At 33.8% G+C, this 21449-nt stretch overlaps 2 protein-coding genes across 2 annotated transcripts in view; one reads left to right on the plus strand and one right to left on the minus strand.

Moving 5' to 3' along the window:
• Window positions 1–21449, minus strand: part of LOC145265707 (S-crystallin SL20-1-like) — a 296744-nt gene that overhangs the window by 207177 nt on the left and 68118 nt on the right. The window lies entirely within an intron of this gene.
• Window positions 2890–15966, plus strand: LOC145265704 (S-crystallin SL20-1-like). The gene is made up of 6 exons (XM_080121761.1): window positions 2890–3153; window positions 7892–7987; window positions 9120–9235; window positions 11692–11814; window positions 14767–14874; window positions 15700–15966. The coding sequence occupies exons 1-6, from the start codon at window positions 3021–3023 to the stop codon at window positions 15862–15864; spliced, it is 741 nt and encodes a 246-aa protein (XP_079977887.1). The 5' UTR covers window positions 2890–3020; the 3' UTR covers window positions 15865–15966.

Here is a 21449-nt window from a genome sequence, read left to right on the forward strand (position 1 = left end):
TTCGATATAGGTACCTTGGACATGGATCTAACTTAATAACTTGATTTGAGCCGAAAACAATAAATGTTAAGCGATCATAATAGGGGTTAAAGTAAAAAAGAATTGACTTTTTTGTTTTTTTTTGTTTGTTTTTTTCTCAGCATACACCGCCAAACACCCGGGCAACGCCGGGCTCCTATGATAGTATATATATATGTGTGTGTGTGTGTGTGTGTGTGTGTGTGTGTGTGTGTGTTTGTGTATGGTTGTGTGTGTATATATATATATATTATTGGTAGTATTATTTAGTTATTTAAACAAAAACATAATGTGTCTACCAAAGAGTGCTCAATGTTTACAAAAAAAGCGCATACATATTCTAAACCGAGTAAAATGAGTATAGTTAACTGAAAGTCACTTTTTAATTTTTTAATGTTTTTTAATCGTAAATTAACCATCTCATAGATATTTTATTTACTACTTATTTCAATCGTTAATTAATCATCTCATAATAATTTTATTTAGTTTAAACGTTTAATCACCTGTTTTAAATGTAATGTTATGCTTTAAACGTGTATTATCTATTTTAAAAACAACTAGTCTAATTGAATAAAGAAAGGGATTAATAATCTCAACCGATGAATGTAAATATTGAATAATACTTGTATATAATGTATCTCTCTCTTTTGTTTTTTGTTTTATTTTACTTCAGTCGAAGTTCTTAGAAATCAAGGGGGGCACAACCTGGGGCTCACACTTATATAAGAACAGTTAATAAAACATGTTAAATACACTTTGAAAAAAGAGTTAAAAACATGTTTAATTTTAAAAAAGAAACTCTAAATAAGTGGACAGGCCTTAATCCGCGGAGTTTCAAAGAAATAATTTCCTTCTCATCAGAGGGTAGGATTTAGCAAAATGCGAGATATTAAATGAAACTACAAGTAAATAATAGATCTTACTTGATAACAAAAAGTGAAGCAGAGGGAATAGAGTGAATAAAAAAGTGACTTCACTTTTTTTTTATTTTACTCCAGTCGAAGTTTTCAGAAATCAAGGGGCCCACAACCAGGGGCTAACACTTGAACTCTATCTGAGATACATAGATATTCGAATGTTCCATTAAAGTTCTTTATCTCTCAAACACTGAGTTAGTAAAGAAATTGAGAACATAATTTTCCTCTCCCCAATTAACCATTTTTATACGTTGTAGTGTATCTTTCATGTTGGTCCCATGGTCTTACTGGATTCCAGGACAAGAATTTATCTAGTCTGGTGGCGTATCCAGCTTCGTGCTATTACTTGAGGTAACATCACTTGGAGAAGGTGCACCATTCCTCCTAACAGCTAATATGGGTTAGCCATAGTGAGGAGATCTTATTTGGGCAGCGAATACTATGTGATTTTGAATATTTGGTCAGGGTTTACGTCTATGGAAAAAGTATCCTCATGCCAGATTGTTCTGACAAACGTCTGGACAGAAATACCTCAGGCACTAGAGGATAACGTCTAGAAAAGAATATGGGCGATTTAATCACTGGGTTTTGTTCCGTACAACTTGCCTGCTGAAACAAAATATTGCCCGGCTAATGGTAACTTTACAATGATGGCTCAGAAATAAGAAAATATTTCGTATTTAAGTAGACCTGTATATATATATATATATATATATATATATATATATATATATATATATATCAATGATCCTCATTACAGCTTCGTTCGTCTCCTCAATTGTCTCAAAACGATAGTCTTTAAGGTTTTTCTTAAGCTTTTGGAATAACCAAAAGTCACAGTATTAAGATTTGGACTATAGAGAGTGGTACGAACTGTTTTGATGTCCATCCTGGTTAAATAGTCTGTGACAAGGTGTTCGACAAGATACACCTGAAGAAAGTCAGAGGTTACATCGACATAAACGTTGTGCAAATAACACTCAAGATGAGAACCGTAGTCCGAAGTATGAAAATAATACGAAAAATGAGTCGTTGTCAAGCTCAAATATCAGCTGACGTGATATTGTAAACAAACACAGACAGAATTTGATGAACGACATTATCATTATTATTTTTTAAATTTTTTAAAATATTTTTTTTTTTCTTGGCGAATTAGTCCACCAGTCAAATTATTCCTCGTAATATATAATAATTTATAGAGGATTGATTCTAAAATAATACATATGCAATATGCATACATAAAAATATGTTTAAACGTGTTTATTAATTTTTCATATTTTTATGCTTTTTGCGAATTAGTACACCGGGCAATTCTTTCCTCGTAATATGTAATAATAAGGGCTATGCCAAGAGAATATTCGTATCATTGTTTTGACTCTCCTGTATATATCCGACACAGACACAATTAATCAATCGAGAACTATATCACTATATAAAAACATATATTAACTGATATATACACTAGAGTCAAAATAATGAAAAGAGTATTCTCTTTTCATAGCCCTAGCAATAATCAATAGAGAAATGATTCTATGATAATACATGCGCAATATGCATGAATTAAAATATTATGTTCAAGCGTATTCTTCGACCGGGCAACGTCGGGCAACGAGATCGTTTAATATAGAATCTATTTCTTGATAAAATCTATTAATTGTTTATATGATCTTCCATTTCTCCTTTCAGATTCGATAAAGTAGTGCAGACAAAATTAAAGGAAAGCAATTATTTAATTAAACTTAATACATTTAGAAAAACAAACTGCATTTATTTAATTCATTTTTAATTAAACTCAAGCCTGTACGCATTCTTGGCAGAAAAAAATACAGGTTTTCTCATTAGGATTTCTTTTCCATTGTCCTCGTGTGCACTGTTGACCAATTAAGACCTGCATTGCAATGAGCAAATAGATACTGTTAAATAGTTGTCCTTGGGCGAGACACACAAAAAAAAAAACATGTTAATCTGTGACTCAAGGGAGACTATAAATTCTCAGGCGCTGCTTCTCTTAGCACTCAGACAAGACTCAGAGTCGAAGCACAACGTTTCTTTCCAAGCCCGCGAAACATCAACGACATTCTCACCATGCCTAACTACACTTTGTACTACTTCAATGGCCGTGGCCGCGCCGAGATCCTCCGTATGATGATGGCCGCTGCCGGCGTCAAATACATGGACAAGAGGTTTGAATTCAACGAATGGGACAAATACAGGAATGGTAAGAAATTTAGCTGTGATTTCTATTAATTGGCAGTGTTAATCTAGAACATAAATCTCACCTGTCTGTTTAAATGTATGTATTTATATGTGCATGCATGTATGTATGTATGTATGCATGTATGTATGTATGTATGTATGTATGTATGTATGTATGTATGTATGTATGTATGTATGTATGCTTATGCCTAAAACTTTTGACAGAGGCGACCGATTTTCATGAGATCGGTATAGTTTTTGAAGATCGAATCCTCGGACGACAAATATCGAAAAATATGTATGTATGTATGTATGTATGTATGCATGTATGTCAGGTCATGTCATGTGCTACTGGTACCATGTAACCCAGTACTACCTGCCTCATGGTAGGGTCACCGGCGACTAAATTGCTTCTCCCACCAGACTTGTTTGGTGAGGAGGGCGGCTAGTCTCCCTGAAGGATTAAAAACAGGACCTTCCAAAGGGCGAATGAACTCTTTTTCTGGGTCAACGGCCAACTAGCACCGTGTATATTTGTGTGTGTGTGTGTGTGTGTGTGTGTGTGTGTGTGTGTGTATGTATTGGGGTGGAGAGGGTTCCCGTAAGCCGTGGTGAAGGCAACCTTTCTAGGAGAAGCAAATCTCTGATTAAAAAAACCATAAAGCGGGAGACCAGTACCCGCATTAAGCTGGTCTGCAGTTTAATTCGTTGCTGGCTATCTTGCTCCTGCTTGTGGCTGGATCTCAACATTTTGAACCGAGAGAGAGACTTAGCTGTCATACAAAGCTAGACTCTGTAACATCATATTTGTATAGATACTCCCTCAGGCATTTGGGCTCATGGATTTTAAATGTCTGAGGGAGTGGCACTCGTCTGACAAGACGTTGCAATCATCATGTATGTATGTATGTATGTATGTATGTATGTTTATGCCTAAAACTTTTGACAGAAACGACCGATTTTCACGAGATCGGTATAGTTTTGAAGATCGAATTCTCGGACGACAAATATCGAAAAATGAGCTAAAAAATTAATCATTTCACCTTTAATTGGACACTTTTCTACATGGAGGGGTCGCTTTTTTCACCGATATTTTCGAAAGCCATCTTCTCTTTTCGATTGACTAGCCTTAATTTAAACATTCGACACTTCCAGTTTGGTAATGGGCGCAACAGCAAAGACGTCTCGTTTTTTTAAATTTTTGTTCATTTCCCCCTTCGCGGTACGGGTTCAAGCCTTTCTGCTTACTACCACCTTTTTTCTCAACACACATCTCCAAATATCCGGGCAACGCCAAGAACCCTGGCTGGTTTATAATATAAATCTCACATGTCTGTTTAAATGTATGTATGATGTATGTCTGCCTAAAGTTTTCGGCAGAGGCGACGTATTTTCACGAGATCGGTATCATTTGGAAGCTCGAAATCTCGGACGACAAATATCGAAAAATTGGCTATAAACATGAATCTCTTATACCTCAACTGGGGAGTTTTCTACAAGGAGGGGTTGATTTTTGCGAACTATTTTTGCAATTCATTGTATCGGTTCGATTTACTGTCTTGTTTTAACGTTCCGAACTTCCGGTGGCGTCATGGAGTAGGGGTAAGACGTCAGATTTTCTTTCATCTTCTTTTCTGTCTACACCACACGGGTTCGAGCCTGCCTGCATACTGCCATTGCTTTTTTTTTTTTGCTCAATACACACCTCCAAACACCCGGGCAATTCAAGTAACGAAAATCGCAAATATCCGATCTGGAAAATAGTTTTTTCTCTCTTATAGATAAAAAAGAATAATTTTACAAGGGAATATTTTACGTTACACCGTCCAAGAGCGATATCAAAATTACACTAAATGATTTCTTAAAAAGAAACAGATCTATTATAATCTGGAGATATAGCTTAATAGTAGAGCATTTGACTACAGATCGACTGCTTTGTTCAAGCCGGAGTTCACCTCATTATTTTTTTTTCTTAATAAGTTCAGTTAACGATAAAAGAAGAAATACCATTTAAAATCGCTGCAAATCATTTTTTTCGCTTGCATATTTTAAAACTAAATATTACTCAGAAATAAGTCCACGGGGCATTCAACGTCCAACCCAAATAACAGCTGACCTTATATTGTAAACAAATAGAGACGGAATTTCATGAATGACATTTTCATTATTTTTAATTTTTAATTTTTAATTAATATTTTTTAATTTAATTTTTTAATTTTTTTTTTTTTTTAGCTAATTAGTCCATAGGCTAAATTATTCCTCGTAATATATAATAATCAATAGTGGGTTGATTCTTTAATAATACATACATAAATTAAAATACCATGCTTAAGCATATTGTATGACCGGGCAACGCCGGGCTGCCGACTAGTTGAAAAATAACATTAATTGATTTCTCACATACAAAGTGTGGTTAGTATTTAGATCAACATGCAATTATCTGATTTAATTTTTTATTGTTCTGCAAATGTTTTGATTTATACAGAATTTTTAAAAGTAGTTGCAACTTTCATTATATTTGTTTTTATTAACGCGAACAAATGGTCCTAAAATTTGCGAGTTTTTTTACAAAGGGAACCACCACTTATTAATGCTCAAAGGCCACTCGAGGATAAAGGTTAATGCATGTAAGGTTGTTAGTGTAGTAATCATTAATGATGTAAATTGGGTACAATTTTGATTATTTAAGGGGGCGGCTCATTAAGAACTTGTTTACATTGGACTTGAGTGCTACTGTAGTGTAATCGGTTAGTAACTAGAGTATATTACGTAATGGATTTTTTTCTGTTTCAGTTTTATACTTACATGAATTTTAATCAGAGACGAAATGGTCACAGATATAAATTCTTTAAATATTTCGGGTTGACGTTTGGAAAACTATACTCCTTTGAGTTCTCCCAAATATAGCGAACATGACTCAAGGAAATACTACAAATCTGAAAATCTACACACGATAAAAATAAAGTATATTTCGCCACAAACTTTATTTTATTATTTTTTCAAGTTGTTATTAAGTTGTCTATAAAACTAACTATAGTTTCGTATAGAGTGTTGTATAGTTCTTGAGAAAATTATTTACAGTTCTAAACATATAATCAATTATCAAGCTGAATTAAAATGTTAAAAATAGGTATAAGACAAAACGTACATTTAATCTATCGACTTGGAATTACAACCACAAAAAATCGGAACGTGTATACTAGTGCGAAGGCATTACATTTTTGTTTTCAGGTATGATATTTAGAGATTGCTTTGTCATTCTGTTATAAATTAACTACATTTCTACATATTTAATCATTTCTTAATATAATGAACATGAATAAAACGTATACTCCTTGTAGTCCTCCGAAATATAGCGAACATGACGCAAGGAAATGCAAAAAATCTAAAAATATACACAAACTCACGAGTACAAAACCAGTGAACTTAATAATTGCGAAAAATATACAACTTCTATTTCATAGGGTACCTAGTTGTCCATGAAAATAGCCACCATTACTATTAATTTTGAAAAATAAGTTAGAAAAATCTAATATATAAACGGCTATATATCGGCTTGTCTATCTGTTTGCCTGCCTGTCTTCATATTTTCAAACTCTATCTCCTCCGAAACTAAAAGTCGCAGAGCAGCGCTAGGGGTATCTAATGATTGGATTTTTTATACGGACATTTCTTTTATCGTCTTTAGCCGGTTTAAATTGTTTAATGGGATCAAAACAATTTAAATTAAAAAAATAGGTATATATTTTGTACATTTATCTAAGTTAATTTTTAGCTTTTAATTTTTAATCGGTTTATATGCGTGGCACGTGTGTATAGTGGTAACATCACCAGCTTTGAATCCTATAGTTTCGGTTTCGTTTCTTGCTGATGGCAGTTAAATTCATTTTTTTTTTACTTTTGAAATCAATCTCTATAATAATATATACGAAATCTGGCAAATTAAAATATCGTAATTAAAGTATTTTACGCCCTGCTAATAAAGTATATTTCGCCAGAAACTTTATTTTATTATTTTTCCAAGTTCTTTTATCGTTTCTCCATAAAACTTCCTGTAGTTTCGTATAGAGTGTTTTATATTTCTTTAGAAAATTATTTACACTTCTACGCATTTAATTAATTATTAACACATTTAACATGTTAAAAATAGGTATTAGACAAAACGTAAATTTAACATATCAACTCGGAACTTGGCCTTCGGGACAAGATCAAAGTGTAGTATCTGTTCCGGCAGATGCTGCACTTAAGATAATTTGTACCAGTCAATGGAGGGGAAACCCTCTATACTGGGACAATTATTATTTTTGGTAACCAGAGTGACCCCTTTAAGGGGAGCTGGTTTTTACCTCACATTAAAAACGGCCTTGTGCCTAATTTGCTCAGTGGGGGAGCAAATAAATACCATCTGTTCTTCAGATGCTGAACTTCTATTTCTTGTTCTCTTTCGGTGGAGGAGAAATCCTTCACGACTGAGACAATTTTTATTTTTGTACCTTTTCTCCACGTTAAAAAACGACCCTGGTGTCTAACTCTGTCCCGTGGGGAGGCATAGTAAATAGGTACAACGAAAAAATACAATTGTTGTGCACTTGTGTGAAGGCATTACGTTTTGGTTTCCAGATGGAACATTCAGGGGGTGTTTTTTTCATTCTTTAGAGAATTAACTACATTTCTACACAGTTAATTGTTTATTAATATAATTAACAGAGATAAAATGTTAAAGATAGATATTAATTAACAGTTTGTATTTTTTTTTTCAGATATGCCCTGCATGGTTGTCCCAGTCTTGGAGATGGACGGTGGTAATAAGATGCCTGAGACCATGGCAATTGCAAGGTACCTGGCCCGTGAACACAGTGAGTACTTTCATGTGGAATATATATAGCTTATATATATAGCTTATATATATATATATATATATATATATATATATATATAAGCTATATATATATATATATATATATATATATATATATATACATGATTATAATGGTTTACACCATGTTTGCTAAAGTCAGTGAAGGTGTAAACCATTATAATTATTTGCTAATATTTTTCTCCTCTGAAGAGATGGTAGACATCGAAATCCTATAGGATAAGGAATTATAATATTTCAAATGTATTATTTGTCTTACATAGAATGATAAAAAATCTTTGGATATGAAATTTAAATATTTCACGTCATAAATTTTTAAATTTATTGAATGGCTAAAATTTTATATATATATATATATATATATATATATATATATATATATAAATTACAATTAAATTTACCAAAATGATCCAAGATGGTAAAATTAAAGTATATTATAAATATTAAAGAAATAATATTTATACAATTATCTCAGTCAGATGTAAAAGCTCGATAAAACCAAATTGGAAATAGAGCTTATAATATGAGTCACTGGATTTTTTATCTTCCACCAGACTATCCATTCATGTGTAATCACCTTTGTCTTCACCATATTCCCTCTGCTTCACTTTTTTGGTTTTCAAGTAAGATCTTTGACTTACTTGTTGTTTCATAAAATACTTCTGCACGCAAAATCCGATTCCGCATTTTGCTAATTCCTACCCACTGATGAGAAGGAAAGGACCATCTATTTATCTAGTGTTTCCTTTTCAGATTAAATATGTTTTTAACTTATTTCAAAGTGTTTTTTAACATATTTTATTAACTGTTTGCTCATATATATATATATATATATATATATATATATATATATATATACACTTTTTTGTATATAATACATTTTTTACATTACTAATATAGTTATGGATTTCCTTTATTAATATATTCTGGTTAATTTTATACGATTCATATATATTTAAACGACATTACTTTTAACCAGCCTAATATTTTATGGCTGTGTAAGTTTTTGTTTAAATATTTATTTTATTATTTCGCTAATCATATGCATGCCGAAACGTTTTATATTTTGGAATTCTTTATTGTGTACTTAAACGAAAAATTCTCTTCTGTAGATTTCTACCCCAAGAGCAGCATGGACATGATGAGGTGTGACTACATCGCTGATTGCTTTTATGAAATCATGCACGATTACATGAGGTACTACCACTGGAAGAACGGACGCTTCAGGGTAAGGCAGTAAATTTAGAATGTTTTCACAGTTATACTGTTGATTTATGTATATGATTGATATTATACCCACGGTGTCGTCATTGCTCTCTCGTTTACCTGAACCACACATAAGGCTTCTTTCAAATGGAGGTTTTATTAGGTGAAAGACAGTAATAAAATAAAGATCATAGAAATATATATATATTAGATAGTTCTCATTCCGTACAGGAGAAGATGGAGCCAGAAAGTATAAGAGAGGTTGTTGGGTTTGGGGACGATTTCTATCTATTTTCTTATTCAGATTTGAATACATCAGATTCGTCTTGCATGAAAATTTTCAGGATTACATGATCTGCTATCAATGGAATAATTACTAAGTGAAATATTTGGAGTGCTAGTCATCTCTATTAATAAACATGGAACAAACAAGATGCTGATTTTTAATAGAGGTTTTATATATTTGACAATGCAGTTAGCGACATCAGAGAGATTGATTAGTAAGCTACTCACCGACATATGCAGAGAGAGATGAAGAACGTGGCTTGTACATAACGTTATTTTCGTCGTCTCCTTTAATTTATTCATTAGGCTTCTTTTAAATGGAGGTTTTATTAGCTTGGAAAACGACATCTCGACGACAGTGCAGTTACAAATATAAATCATACCAGAAAATTATATATTAGAAATGTGTAAAATGTGTTTGAGTGCGAGAGATAAAGAAAGATACATTTAGATGTTACCACATCAACAACTGCACGATTACTTGGGATAAGGATTGGAAGAAGAATGGACGCTTCTGTTTGGGTAAAATATTTTGAGAACTGTTAATTCTGTTGGATATTTGTGTCGTCTGGATAATACAAACAGTAGTAAATACAGGTCGTCTTCATCATCGTCTCGATCAACTTGCATAGGTCAAACATGAGGCTTTGTCAGTGGAGAATTTACTATTCATAGGGCAGAATAACTATACGCTTACAGAGACCAGAGGAATATATACATTAAATAGTTGCTCAATATAAGGGAGAGATAGTAAATAAACGTGAAAAAGAGTGGAAGTTTTTAGAGTATTTCTACTACGACTTATGATACATTGCCTTCGTCCAAACTCCTCGGCTTAAAATTCACGGGGAACATGAGTTGGAGCAAAACTATTGAGTGCATTGCCAAGGCTGCTGCTAAGTTACTTTCGCCTGAGAGTACGCTTTAGTCACTATTCGCCCATGTATGGAGTAGTCTTGCCACATTTGGGCTGGTATATCTGCTACTACTCTCTCCCTCTTAAACAGGGTCCAAAAGAGAATTGCCAACCTAATAGGTTCCTCATTATCAGCTAGGCTTCCACAAACGTCCAATTGATGAAATGTTTCATCCCTTTGCCTGTTTTACAAGTATTTTAATGGTAGATGCTCCGACGAACTACAAGCCCTTGTACCCCCCCCCCCCGATGTAAATACCCTCGACAAACCCGACAAGCACTAAAATCCCACCCTTAAACAGTATAAAGCCCAAGATGTAAGATAGCCTAACACACATTTTCGCCTTTATATTACACTAGCCTTGGTGTTCGGCGTTGCTCGGATGTTTGGAGGTGCGTGTTGAGCAAAAAATAAGTTGGCAAGCAGGCAGACTCGAACCCGTGACGCGACGACGGAAAAAAAAAAGTAGATGTTTGTGTAAGGGTGTTGATTGAGCAACAACAACAAAAAAGGAAAATTGCGAGCGCAAAAAAAAATAGGAGTGGTAAGCAGGCTCGATCCGTACCACGCCAGAGAAAAAAGAGGTGAAAAAAAAACTTTTACCGATGTGCCCACCGTGGTTGTGACGTCACGGTTGGTCGAAATAACGCCTTTTATGCGACGTCGTAAAAGCGAGGGTTGAGGACTTGCAAAAAATGTCAGCGAAAAAAATCGACCCTTCCTGTACAAAAGTGCCCAGTTTAGGGTGAAGGAATTAATGTTTTTGAGAAATGTTTCGATATTTGTCGTCCGAAGGGTCGCCCTTCAAAATGATAATCATCTTGTGAACATCCGTCGCCTCTGTCGAAAGTTTATGCGAGGCATACAAACACACACACATACAAACACACGCACATACAAACACACACAAACACACACACACAAACACACACACACACACATACAAGCACACACACACATACAAACACACACACACATACAAACACACACACACAAACACACACATACAAACACACACACACAATCACACAAAAAAACGCACACATACAAACACACACACACTTACAAACACACATAAAAACACACACATACAAACACAAAACATACAAACACACACAAACACACACATAAAAACACACACACAAACACACACACATTTTAGCCTTCTTGGATAGTTTAATTTAAAATGGCTTGAGACCATAACGTATTTAACGTATGCATTTTACTAAATATTTTTTATTATCCTATTCGTTTGTTTGTTTCCTATTCATTTTAGTTTGGTAACAACGGAATGATGTCATCCAACATGGGAGGTAACTCAAACATGGGAGGTAACTCTGGAGTGATGTCCCCCACCATGGGAGGTAACAACGGAGATATGATGAACTCTAACTACGACGTAAGTACAATTTGTTATGAATATTTTTAGGGAAGTATTCAATTACCTCGTACCTCACTCTGACAAATGTTCGTTCGGAAATTTATTTAGTGTTAATCATTTTTTTTCTATTGAATAGGTATCTTTGTTGGTACATGTGTGTGTGTATATATATATATATATATATATATATATATATATATATATATATAAGAGAACTGATATTTTGCTATCTAGTTTACGTACGTGCTCAAAGTGTTTACGTACACGCGTACAGAAATTAGTTTATAGCCCATGGGTTATCAGGTTTGTATTTTAACATGTAATTATCTGACTCCATAAAATAATTATGACAATTCTAAAAGTGAGAAAAGCAACTTTATTTATTGATGGACTAAATGGAAAATGTTCGTTTTAGTGGCGAGGAGAATGTTTGTGAATGTGTGCGAGACAGTTCAGCGTTGTGTAACTCTAACAACGGTCAGTAAATGAAGGTACTCTGCTCCCATAACGTGGGAGCAGAGTTGGCTTCAGTCTACTAGTGTCTTCTTTTCTTCTTCACATCTATTAAGGTTTTGTATCAGAATCAGTCCCAACGCGCGCTCGTTTAGAGAGACGAAGTTCCCTTTGAATCTTACTGCTGAATACTCCCTCGTTCGTGAAATCTTTGGTTTTCATACTTCTGTCGGGGCTCCCAGCGGCGATCAAAAAATCTACGTTTCGTTTTTTTTAGGCGCCAAAGCTTACTATTGGTTCACAATCATTTTTTGATTATTCGTTCTCTCTTTTACGTTTTCTTAACCGGAAGTCTTGCGTCAAGCCGGTGCGTACAAGATATATTTTTTTTTATTTAGCCTCTGACCGATGATGTGTCAACATACAGTTCACAGCCAACTCTCATGAATCTCCACAAGTTTAACAGTCAAGGCATTTTTTTAAATACTCAGGGAAAAAATGAGAAACTAATTGTAGCATCAGCTAAAATAGATTACGAAAAAGGATTGAATAAAAACGAAGATAGAATAGAAAAAAGATAGAATAAAAACGCAGCAATATATGTATATATATATATATATATATATATATATATATATATATATATATATATATATATATAAAATGAAAATTACAATTGAATTTACCAAAATGATCCAAGATGGCAAAATTGAAGTAAATTATAAATGGAAATTTTTTTTTAACTTTCTTGAAGTTTTACATTTGGATTTTACCGTCACTGGATTTTTTTATCTTCCACCAGACTATCCATTCATGTGTAATCATCTTTTTCTTTACCATATTCCCTCTGCTTAACTTATTTTGTTTTCAGGTAAGATCTTTGACTTACGTGTTGCTTCATCAAATACCTCTGCATGCAAAATCTGATCCCGCATTTTGCTAATACCTACCCTCTGATGAGAAGGAGAGTATTTCTTCGAAACTCCGCGGATTAAGGACCATCCATTTATCTAGTGTTTCCTTTTCAGATTAAATATGTTTTTAACTCATTTCAAATGTTTTTTAACATATTTTATTAATTTTTTGCTCATATATATATATATATATATATATATATATATATATATATATATATATATATATATATATATAATGAAATAAGAATTACAGTTAAATTTACCAAAATAATCCAAGTTGGCAAAACTAAAGTATATTAAAAATATGGAAGGGTTCGGATTAAGGACTATTTTGTGCTTCCTTTTTAAAATTAAATATGTTTTTAACTCTTTTTCAAAGTGTTTTTAACATGTTTTATTAACTACTCGTTCTTATATATAAATGTGACATTTTTCCTTGTTTCTGCTTTCATAATCAATATGAAATTTATAAACTTTCAAAACTGTTAAAAACTTTTATTATGCACATATAATTCAATTCATCATTGTAGTTATTTTTTATGCATTACTCTGCAAAACTTACTGTATCTTTTGTACAAACCTTTTCCTTCTAGTGAGAAGGATTGCGTTATTTGAAACTCCGTGGAATAAGAACTTTCCAGTTTATCTGTACTCCGTGTCGGATAATTAAAAATTCTGTTTTTAATGTTTTTTTTGTTTTTTTTTAACATTCTTATTAATTTTCAATGATATTTTTGTATTATATATACATATATTTACAAAGGATCACTAGTTATTAAGACCCAAAAGCCACTCGTTATAAGAGTTAAAGATGTACAGTAGTCAAATGGACAATATCATAGTAATCGTTAGAGGTGTAAATTTGGTAAATTGGATTACATTGGATTACTTTAGGGGAATGGCTCATCAAGAACTTGTTTACATTAGACTTGAAGACGACCATCTTCTAGTCAGCATGAAAGCAGGCATATATATATATATATATATATATATATATATATATATACATATATATATATAGTAATTTATAAAATATATATGGCGATTAAGCTACACTGAATATTCTGCGTTTCATCCAACTATAAGATTCGTCAGGCTTATGCGCATAAGCCTTACGAATCCTATAGTTGGATGAAACGCAGAATATTCAGTGTAGCTTAATCGCCATATATATTTTATAAATTACTAACTAGCTCTACCTACGTATTGAGAACTTTTGAAGTAAATACTTAAAGTTTACGTATAAATCTATACTTTCGTATATTAAATTTATGTGAATAAATGAAGTAGTTATATATATATATATATATATATATATATATATATATATATATATATGTTGACATTTATTATTTTTGGCTATAATTATCTTCTCTTGTGCGTTAGGAGAATATTTTCTCCCTTAGCAATGAATTGTTGATCCATAGTTTTGCTCGTGTGCAAATACGCACACATATACACACTCATAGATATATATTGCATGCATGTGTGTGTGTGTGTGTGTGTGTGTGTGTGTGTGTGTGTGTGTGTGTGTGTGTGTGATTTAAATCTTCTATTATCTCATACGAATTTTTTCAGACATTTTATTGTTTTATTGCAGAACTACCTGCAGTGGAGGTACATGAACACCTTGAACCGTATCATGCCTTTCATGGAGAGGACACTGAGCATGCGCGATGGTGGTAACAAATTCTTCATGGGTGACCAGGTACGTTTTTTATTATTATTATTATTATTATTATTATTATTATTATTATTATTATTGTTATGACATCTGAACTAATGTTATTTCCTTTTTTAACAGAAATAATCATTGCCCGTTAAAATATACGACGAACAGAGTGTAGTATCTGTTCTGCTGATACACTTCACCTTTTTTACCCTAATCAGTGGAGGAAAAATTCCTCATTACTGAGAAAATTTTATTTTCGACGTTTCTGAATTTTTGAGATGAAGACTGGTTATTCGTGTTATTTTGATTCACCGGACTACTGTTCTCATCTTGAGGGGGATTTACCTCCATCCTCCTTCATTTGTATCTTGTCAAACTCTGGAATTTGGACGGAATTTCGAGCGGAACCCTTTATTTACTTCACGGGAGTAGCATGTTCTTGTTCCGTCAGCCATGACTTAATCGAGGTCCTAAGTAATTCGCAATTGTATTTTTCGGTCGTTTACACTGAGGATTGAGCCTTCAACCTTCAGGAGAATATTACTTTTTACAATTGATTTTTCCAACTACTCTAACCACTGCGCCACCAAATGAGAACAGTAGTCCGATGAATCCACACAATACGAATTTTATTCGTGTTCCTACGTAGAGTGCCCCTTTTAGGGGGGAATCTGTATTTCCCTACATTAAAAACAGATCTTGTGTCAAACTCTGCTCTCGTGGGGAGCTAAGTAACTGTGAACATTTGTTATCTAAACGAGTTTACAGCTAGACGATTTTTGGTGTAGATAGATAGTCACTTAGCAAATATAACTTATTTGAATGCATATGCTTACTGATTTTTATTTATTTTTTTTGTAGATGATGTGGTGTGATATGATGTGCCACGCCTGCCTGGAGAACCCCTACATGGAGAACCAGTCCATGTTCAGCAGCTACCCCAAACTGATGGCCCTGAGGACCCGCGTTGCCAGCCACCCCAAGATCTCCTCCTACTTGAAGAGCCGTTCCAACACCAACTGGTAGACCGATTTTAAAATTTCCGACCTGAAGACATTTTTGTTAGAATTAAAAAATAAACAAAATAAAAAAGAAATGGACCCTGGGTTCTTCAATGATAAAACATGGAATGAATCAAACTGAATAAAATATTTTCAAACCTGAATAAATTTTTGTTAGATTTCTGAAATTAATATCGCTATTAACAATTGATCAAATTTAGATTTTTAATTAAGTAAAAATGGTTTGTAATAGTATATTTTCTTTCCCAAACTATAGAAACAAAACTTTAGATTTTGGAAATGTATATTAAAACATTTTATCAAATTTGGTTTAAAATTAGATAAAACTGATAGATATTAGATAATTAGGGCTAGGACAACAGAGTATTCTTTTCATTCAAAATTAATAGGAAATAGTAATCATACACAAAAAAAATACGATTTTGTTTAAATGGATAAATAACACGTACAAAAATTTGTCAGCAAGTTGAAATGCCAACTGTTTTTACTCTCGAGTATATATCCGCCGCAGTTAGAGACAATTAATCAACCGAGAACCACATCACATTACATAAAAACATATAAGATATTAATGAATATATACCTGAGAGTCAAAGCAGGGAAAAGAATATGCTGTTGTCATAGCCCTACTGAAAATATATTTGTTAATAGTTCTAGTCTATATAAACAAAACGGTAATATTAATTACGAGAGGGGGCTTTGTCCGGGCGTAAAATACGCTGAAATAGGATATTTTAATTTGTCCAGATTTCGTATAGACTATCCGTGACCCGTTATATCAGTATGTTATATTAGCTATGGAATTCATGTATGAGCGTGAAACTTGTGGCGTAAAGAAAATAGTTTTTGTGACATAGCAGAAACATTTCTATGAAAGTATATTAAAATGAAAAAAAAAATATAGATAGATTTCTATGAGTTGTTCTCTTTATAAGTGTTATTTTTGAAAAAAAAAACTCACAGCCATTGAATAAAAAGTGGTTTGCCATACTTATAAGTAAATGTGCACTGGACAGATATCATAATACTTAAAGTTAAATTCAAATTTTGATATATCTTTTAATTTAAATTAATTTTAATTTTATTTTCACACAGTAAAACAATACGTTTTATTGTCGCGTTAATTATTTGTTCATGTACGTATGCGCAAACGGAAGTCGTAAACAGGATATTGGGTTGCAACACCCGTTACAAGGTCATTTGAGTTTTATAATTATATAGATTATTATAGAGTCGTGATTTCAAAAGTAAAAGGGTTGATCTCCTAGGACTATTTAGGACTAATACCTCCGCCTAGCAGATAAAATGCCAGCGAAATAAATCAATTCCTAAATAAAAGTTGTTGTTTCACCAGGTTTTGGCGAAGTCATCCGACGGCCTTCTTCAGTTGATTAATCTCGACCGGATAAGAAGGCTGAATCTTGTAACTTTATCCCCAGTAATTACTGTCTTTCATAGTTGTTGTTTCGCCATGTTTTGACCAACTAATCCTCTGGCCTGCTTTGGGTAGAGTTGAAACCACTATCTTCAGACAATGGTATCACCTAGATAACCAACACCTCTATCCTCTGTGGATTTTATAGTCTTATAAATTCGATTTTCTGCTCTTATCTGGTTTTCCATTGTAGAGTCTGTACCGAACGGTATTATATATTATTTTTTTATTTCTATTTTTTTTAATCCTTTGAAATGGCCCTTCATAATTTGCATATTTATTTTATTCTATTTTTTCCGGATTGTTATCCTCATCTTCATCGTTGTTATTCCATTAATCGCGACCGGATGCTGAGTCTTATAACTTGTCCCCAATAGATGGTTGTCCGTGTGTGAACATTTAACCGATAAACTCTTACACTATTTGTCGTATAACAATAACATTAACAGGAAATAGTAATCGTACACCAAAAAAAATACGATTTTGTTTAAATGGATAAATAACACGTACAGAAATTTGTCAGCAAGTTGAAATGACAACTGCTTATTTCAATTTGCCGATATATTTATTTATTTATTCTGCGCGTGCGCAAACAATTCCTCCACTATACAACAATCATGAGGTTGTTTGCACGTCAACCGAGAAGGCTAACATGCTTGCCGGTCGGTTTGCCTCAAACTCCACAGGTGGCCTAGCAAACCACTGCCTCCCTGACATTCCTTTGTGTGCGGACGCTATACTTCATGACCTAAAAACCATCCCTTCTCAGGTGCATGCTATCATAAAAAATCTAGACACCTCGAGAGCATGTGAACCCGATCTTATCCTGGTAGTGCTATTAAAAAATGCTCCACTGAGGTTGCTTCAGTTCTCTCCAAACTTTACAACAAATGCCTTAATGAATCTTGCTTTCTTACTGCTGAAAAACTGCTTCTGTTGTACTAGTTTTCAAGAATCCTGGCGAAAGAACTGACCCATTAAATTATCGCCCCATTAACCTTCTCTAGCTTTTCGCCAAAATATTTGAGTCCATAATAAATCAAGCTCTAGTTCATCACCTTACAGCTGCTAAACTTCTGACCGACCAACAATATGGATTTAGACAAGCTCGTTCGACAGCGGATATCCTAACTGTAATTTCTGAACGTATATACCATTCACTGTATAACGCAGGGCAGGGTAGAGCGGTAGCCCTTGATATATCTAAGGCTTTTGACAGGGTATGGCACGATGGTCTTCTTATGAAAATCAGATCATATGGTATCACTGGAAGAATACATAACATAAGTAAATCCTTTTTAAGCAAGAGAAGAATCCAGATTGTCCTCAACGGCCGTAAATCTAAACAATCTATATATCTATAAAAGTGAACGTGTCTGTCTGTCTGTCTGTCTGTCTGTCTGTGTATATTTCCCTACGCAATAACTCTGTCAATTTTTAGTCTATAGACTCGAAATTTAAAATACCGGGTACTGAGATTTAGGAAAATCGATGTGATGGGTGTCAGCCAGAAATTTGGCTGTTAAGGGGTCAAATTTCAACGATTTGACCTTTAAGAACTCTACCAAACTCCTCCGACAATTTTGGGTCTAGACACTTGATATTTTAGATTTAGGTTCCTTGAACCTGGATCTAACTTAATAAAGTGATTTGAGCCCGAAACAATAAATTTTAAGGGGTCATAATAGGGGTCAAATTTTTAAAAAATTAACCATTTTTTTTGTTTTTTTTATTTTTTTGCACAGCATACACCTCCAAACACCCGAGCAACGCCGGGCACCCCTGCTAGTATGATATAAATACGGGAGTATCCTTGGACCTTTATTATTCCTAATATTCGTAACTGACCTGCCTGATAAAATTGTCTCGATGATGCCTATATTTACTGATGACACAACGCTCTATGAAAGGCACGAGGGAAAAACAAATGAACACATATCTAAAGAAATGGCAGAAACACTAGAGGAAGACCTTCAATCTGTAGTGGAACGAGGACAAAAATGGATGGTCACATTCAATGTGGCTAAAACTAAGCTTGTTTCCGTCAATAATTACAAGAAACCTTCTCTACGACCAATAGCAATGGCCAAAAAATGTTACCTGAAAGTGCTTCTTTTAAAATCCTCGGTCTAACATTCACAGGGAACATGAGTTGGAACAGATATATTGAGAGCATTGCCAAGGCTGCTGCGAAGAAGGTGGGCTCTCTCTCTACCGTGCTTGAAAGCTACTTACGCCTGATAGTATCCTATTCCTCTATAAGGACACCATGCACCCATTTATGGAGTATTGTTATCATATTTGGACTGACTCATCTGTTACTTGTCTCTCACTCCTGGACAGGATTAAAAAGAAAGTTGCCAACCTGATAGGTCCTGAACTGTATCTAAGCTTCAGCCTCTGTTCCATCGACGAAATATTGCATCACTCCTTCTATTCTACAAGTACTTTAATGGTGAATGCTCTGATGAACTACAAGCTATTGTACCCATTCGACGGAAATACCCCCGACAGACCCGACAAGCACCTAAATCCCATCCCTACACAGTAGAGATCCCTAGATGTAAGAAAGCTTTCTACTCTAATAGTTTCTTCCCCGGAACTGCTAGACTTTGGAATTCCCTTCCGATATTCTACTTTCCCAACTGTACTGACATGCTGAAGTTCAAGTGTAATGGGAACAGACATCTTGCTACTTATATCCCTTCATAATACCCCTTCAACTTATGTCCCTGATAGTAGCCCCCTACTTCAAAGTGTCACTGTGCCTTGTTAGAATTTAAAAAATGATTCATAGTTTCAAGTTATTTAATTGCAACTCTTTCTTATCTATTTGTTGAGAGATTAAACCGTACGGAACGCGGCAGAGCATTTAATGTTTTAATTTTTATTCGAGCTGATGGCATCCAACTCATTATTTTACACTTTTGAAATCAGTTCTATATATTAGGTACAATATAATATTCAATAGAGAACTGGCTACTGATAATAAATACGAAATCTGCATGAATTAAAACACCCCACCCTCCCTCTCTCTCTCTCTAAATTATATTTAAAAAATATTGAAATTTATTTTCTTTAGAGGGTGGGGGCTCTTTTTGAAACATAATCTTCCTCAGTATTTTCTTTACTTTTCTATTTTTTAGCGATTATCAGACTCCTAAGATATGATACCCGCATGTCGGACATTATTTCATGTTCTCACGTAACACTCGACGCTGCGTGTTTTTGTTTTTGTTTTGTATTTTTTTTTTTACTTAATAAACGATTCAAAATAAATTAAACCACTGACAATTTAGTTAGCTAGGAAGAAAAATCCGATTTTGCCCTTCTAAAAAAAACAGTAAATAAGTATAAATACTTGTTAAAATATTGTGCAGTCTGTAGTCTCGTTTTGAACAGATTAAACGCTATAAAATAAGTGAAACCACTGACAACTTAGCCAGTTAGCTAGAAAACGGACACATAGAATATCGATTTTCCTTTTTTAAAACAACAGTAAAAAAAAGTATTTTTTTAATATTATGAGGGTATAGTTTCTTTTAAAAACAACATCTCCTTCAAGAACGGTAATAAAATGTGTTTTCAGTCGATACTTATTCAATTTCAGTTTTCCTACTTGGTCCCCTCTCGCAAATCTTTCACGATAAACATCCGTCTAGCTGAAACCACTGTCAGTAATTTTCCCCACTCTTTATCTGTGCCTAAATCAAAACGTAGATTCAATGAACAAAGTTTCTTTCTTAGAAGTGTACGCCTGTGGAACTCTTTTCTGTTTGCCTGTTTCCCACCTGACTACAACTTTGAGGTCTTCAAGTCCAACATAAACAAATTCCTGATGAACCGCCCCCTTATCTAAGACACTTTATCAAATCTCCAATACTAATGATTACTTCGATAATATCCCATTGATTACTGTACACGCAATGACCCTTATCCCCGAGTGGCTTCCGGGCCTTGATAATTGGTGACTACCATGTAAAAAAAGGGGACGAGTTTTCCTAAATTTATTAAAATATATTGAAGCGTATATTACACCCGAGCAAGTTAGAGTACCTCCTCCCCGCTGATGATAGTATAAAATGAAAGACACACTGAGTAAATTGTTTACATTAGAAAAATGTGAGAACTTCTCTCCTTATCTTTATAGTTAT

The sequence above is a fragment of the Euprymna scolopes genome, chromosome 40 (assembly GCF_053919585.1).
Source record: "Euprymna scolopes isolate OS-2025 chromosome 40, ASM5391958v1, whole genome shotgun sequence".
Taxonomy (NCBI): Eukaryota; Metazoa; Mollusca; class Cephalopoda; order Sepiida; family Sepiolidae; genus Euprymna; species Euprymna scolopes.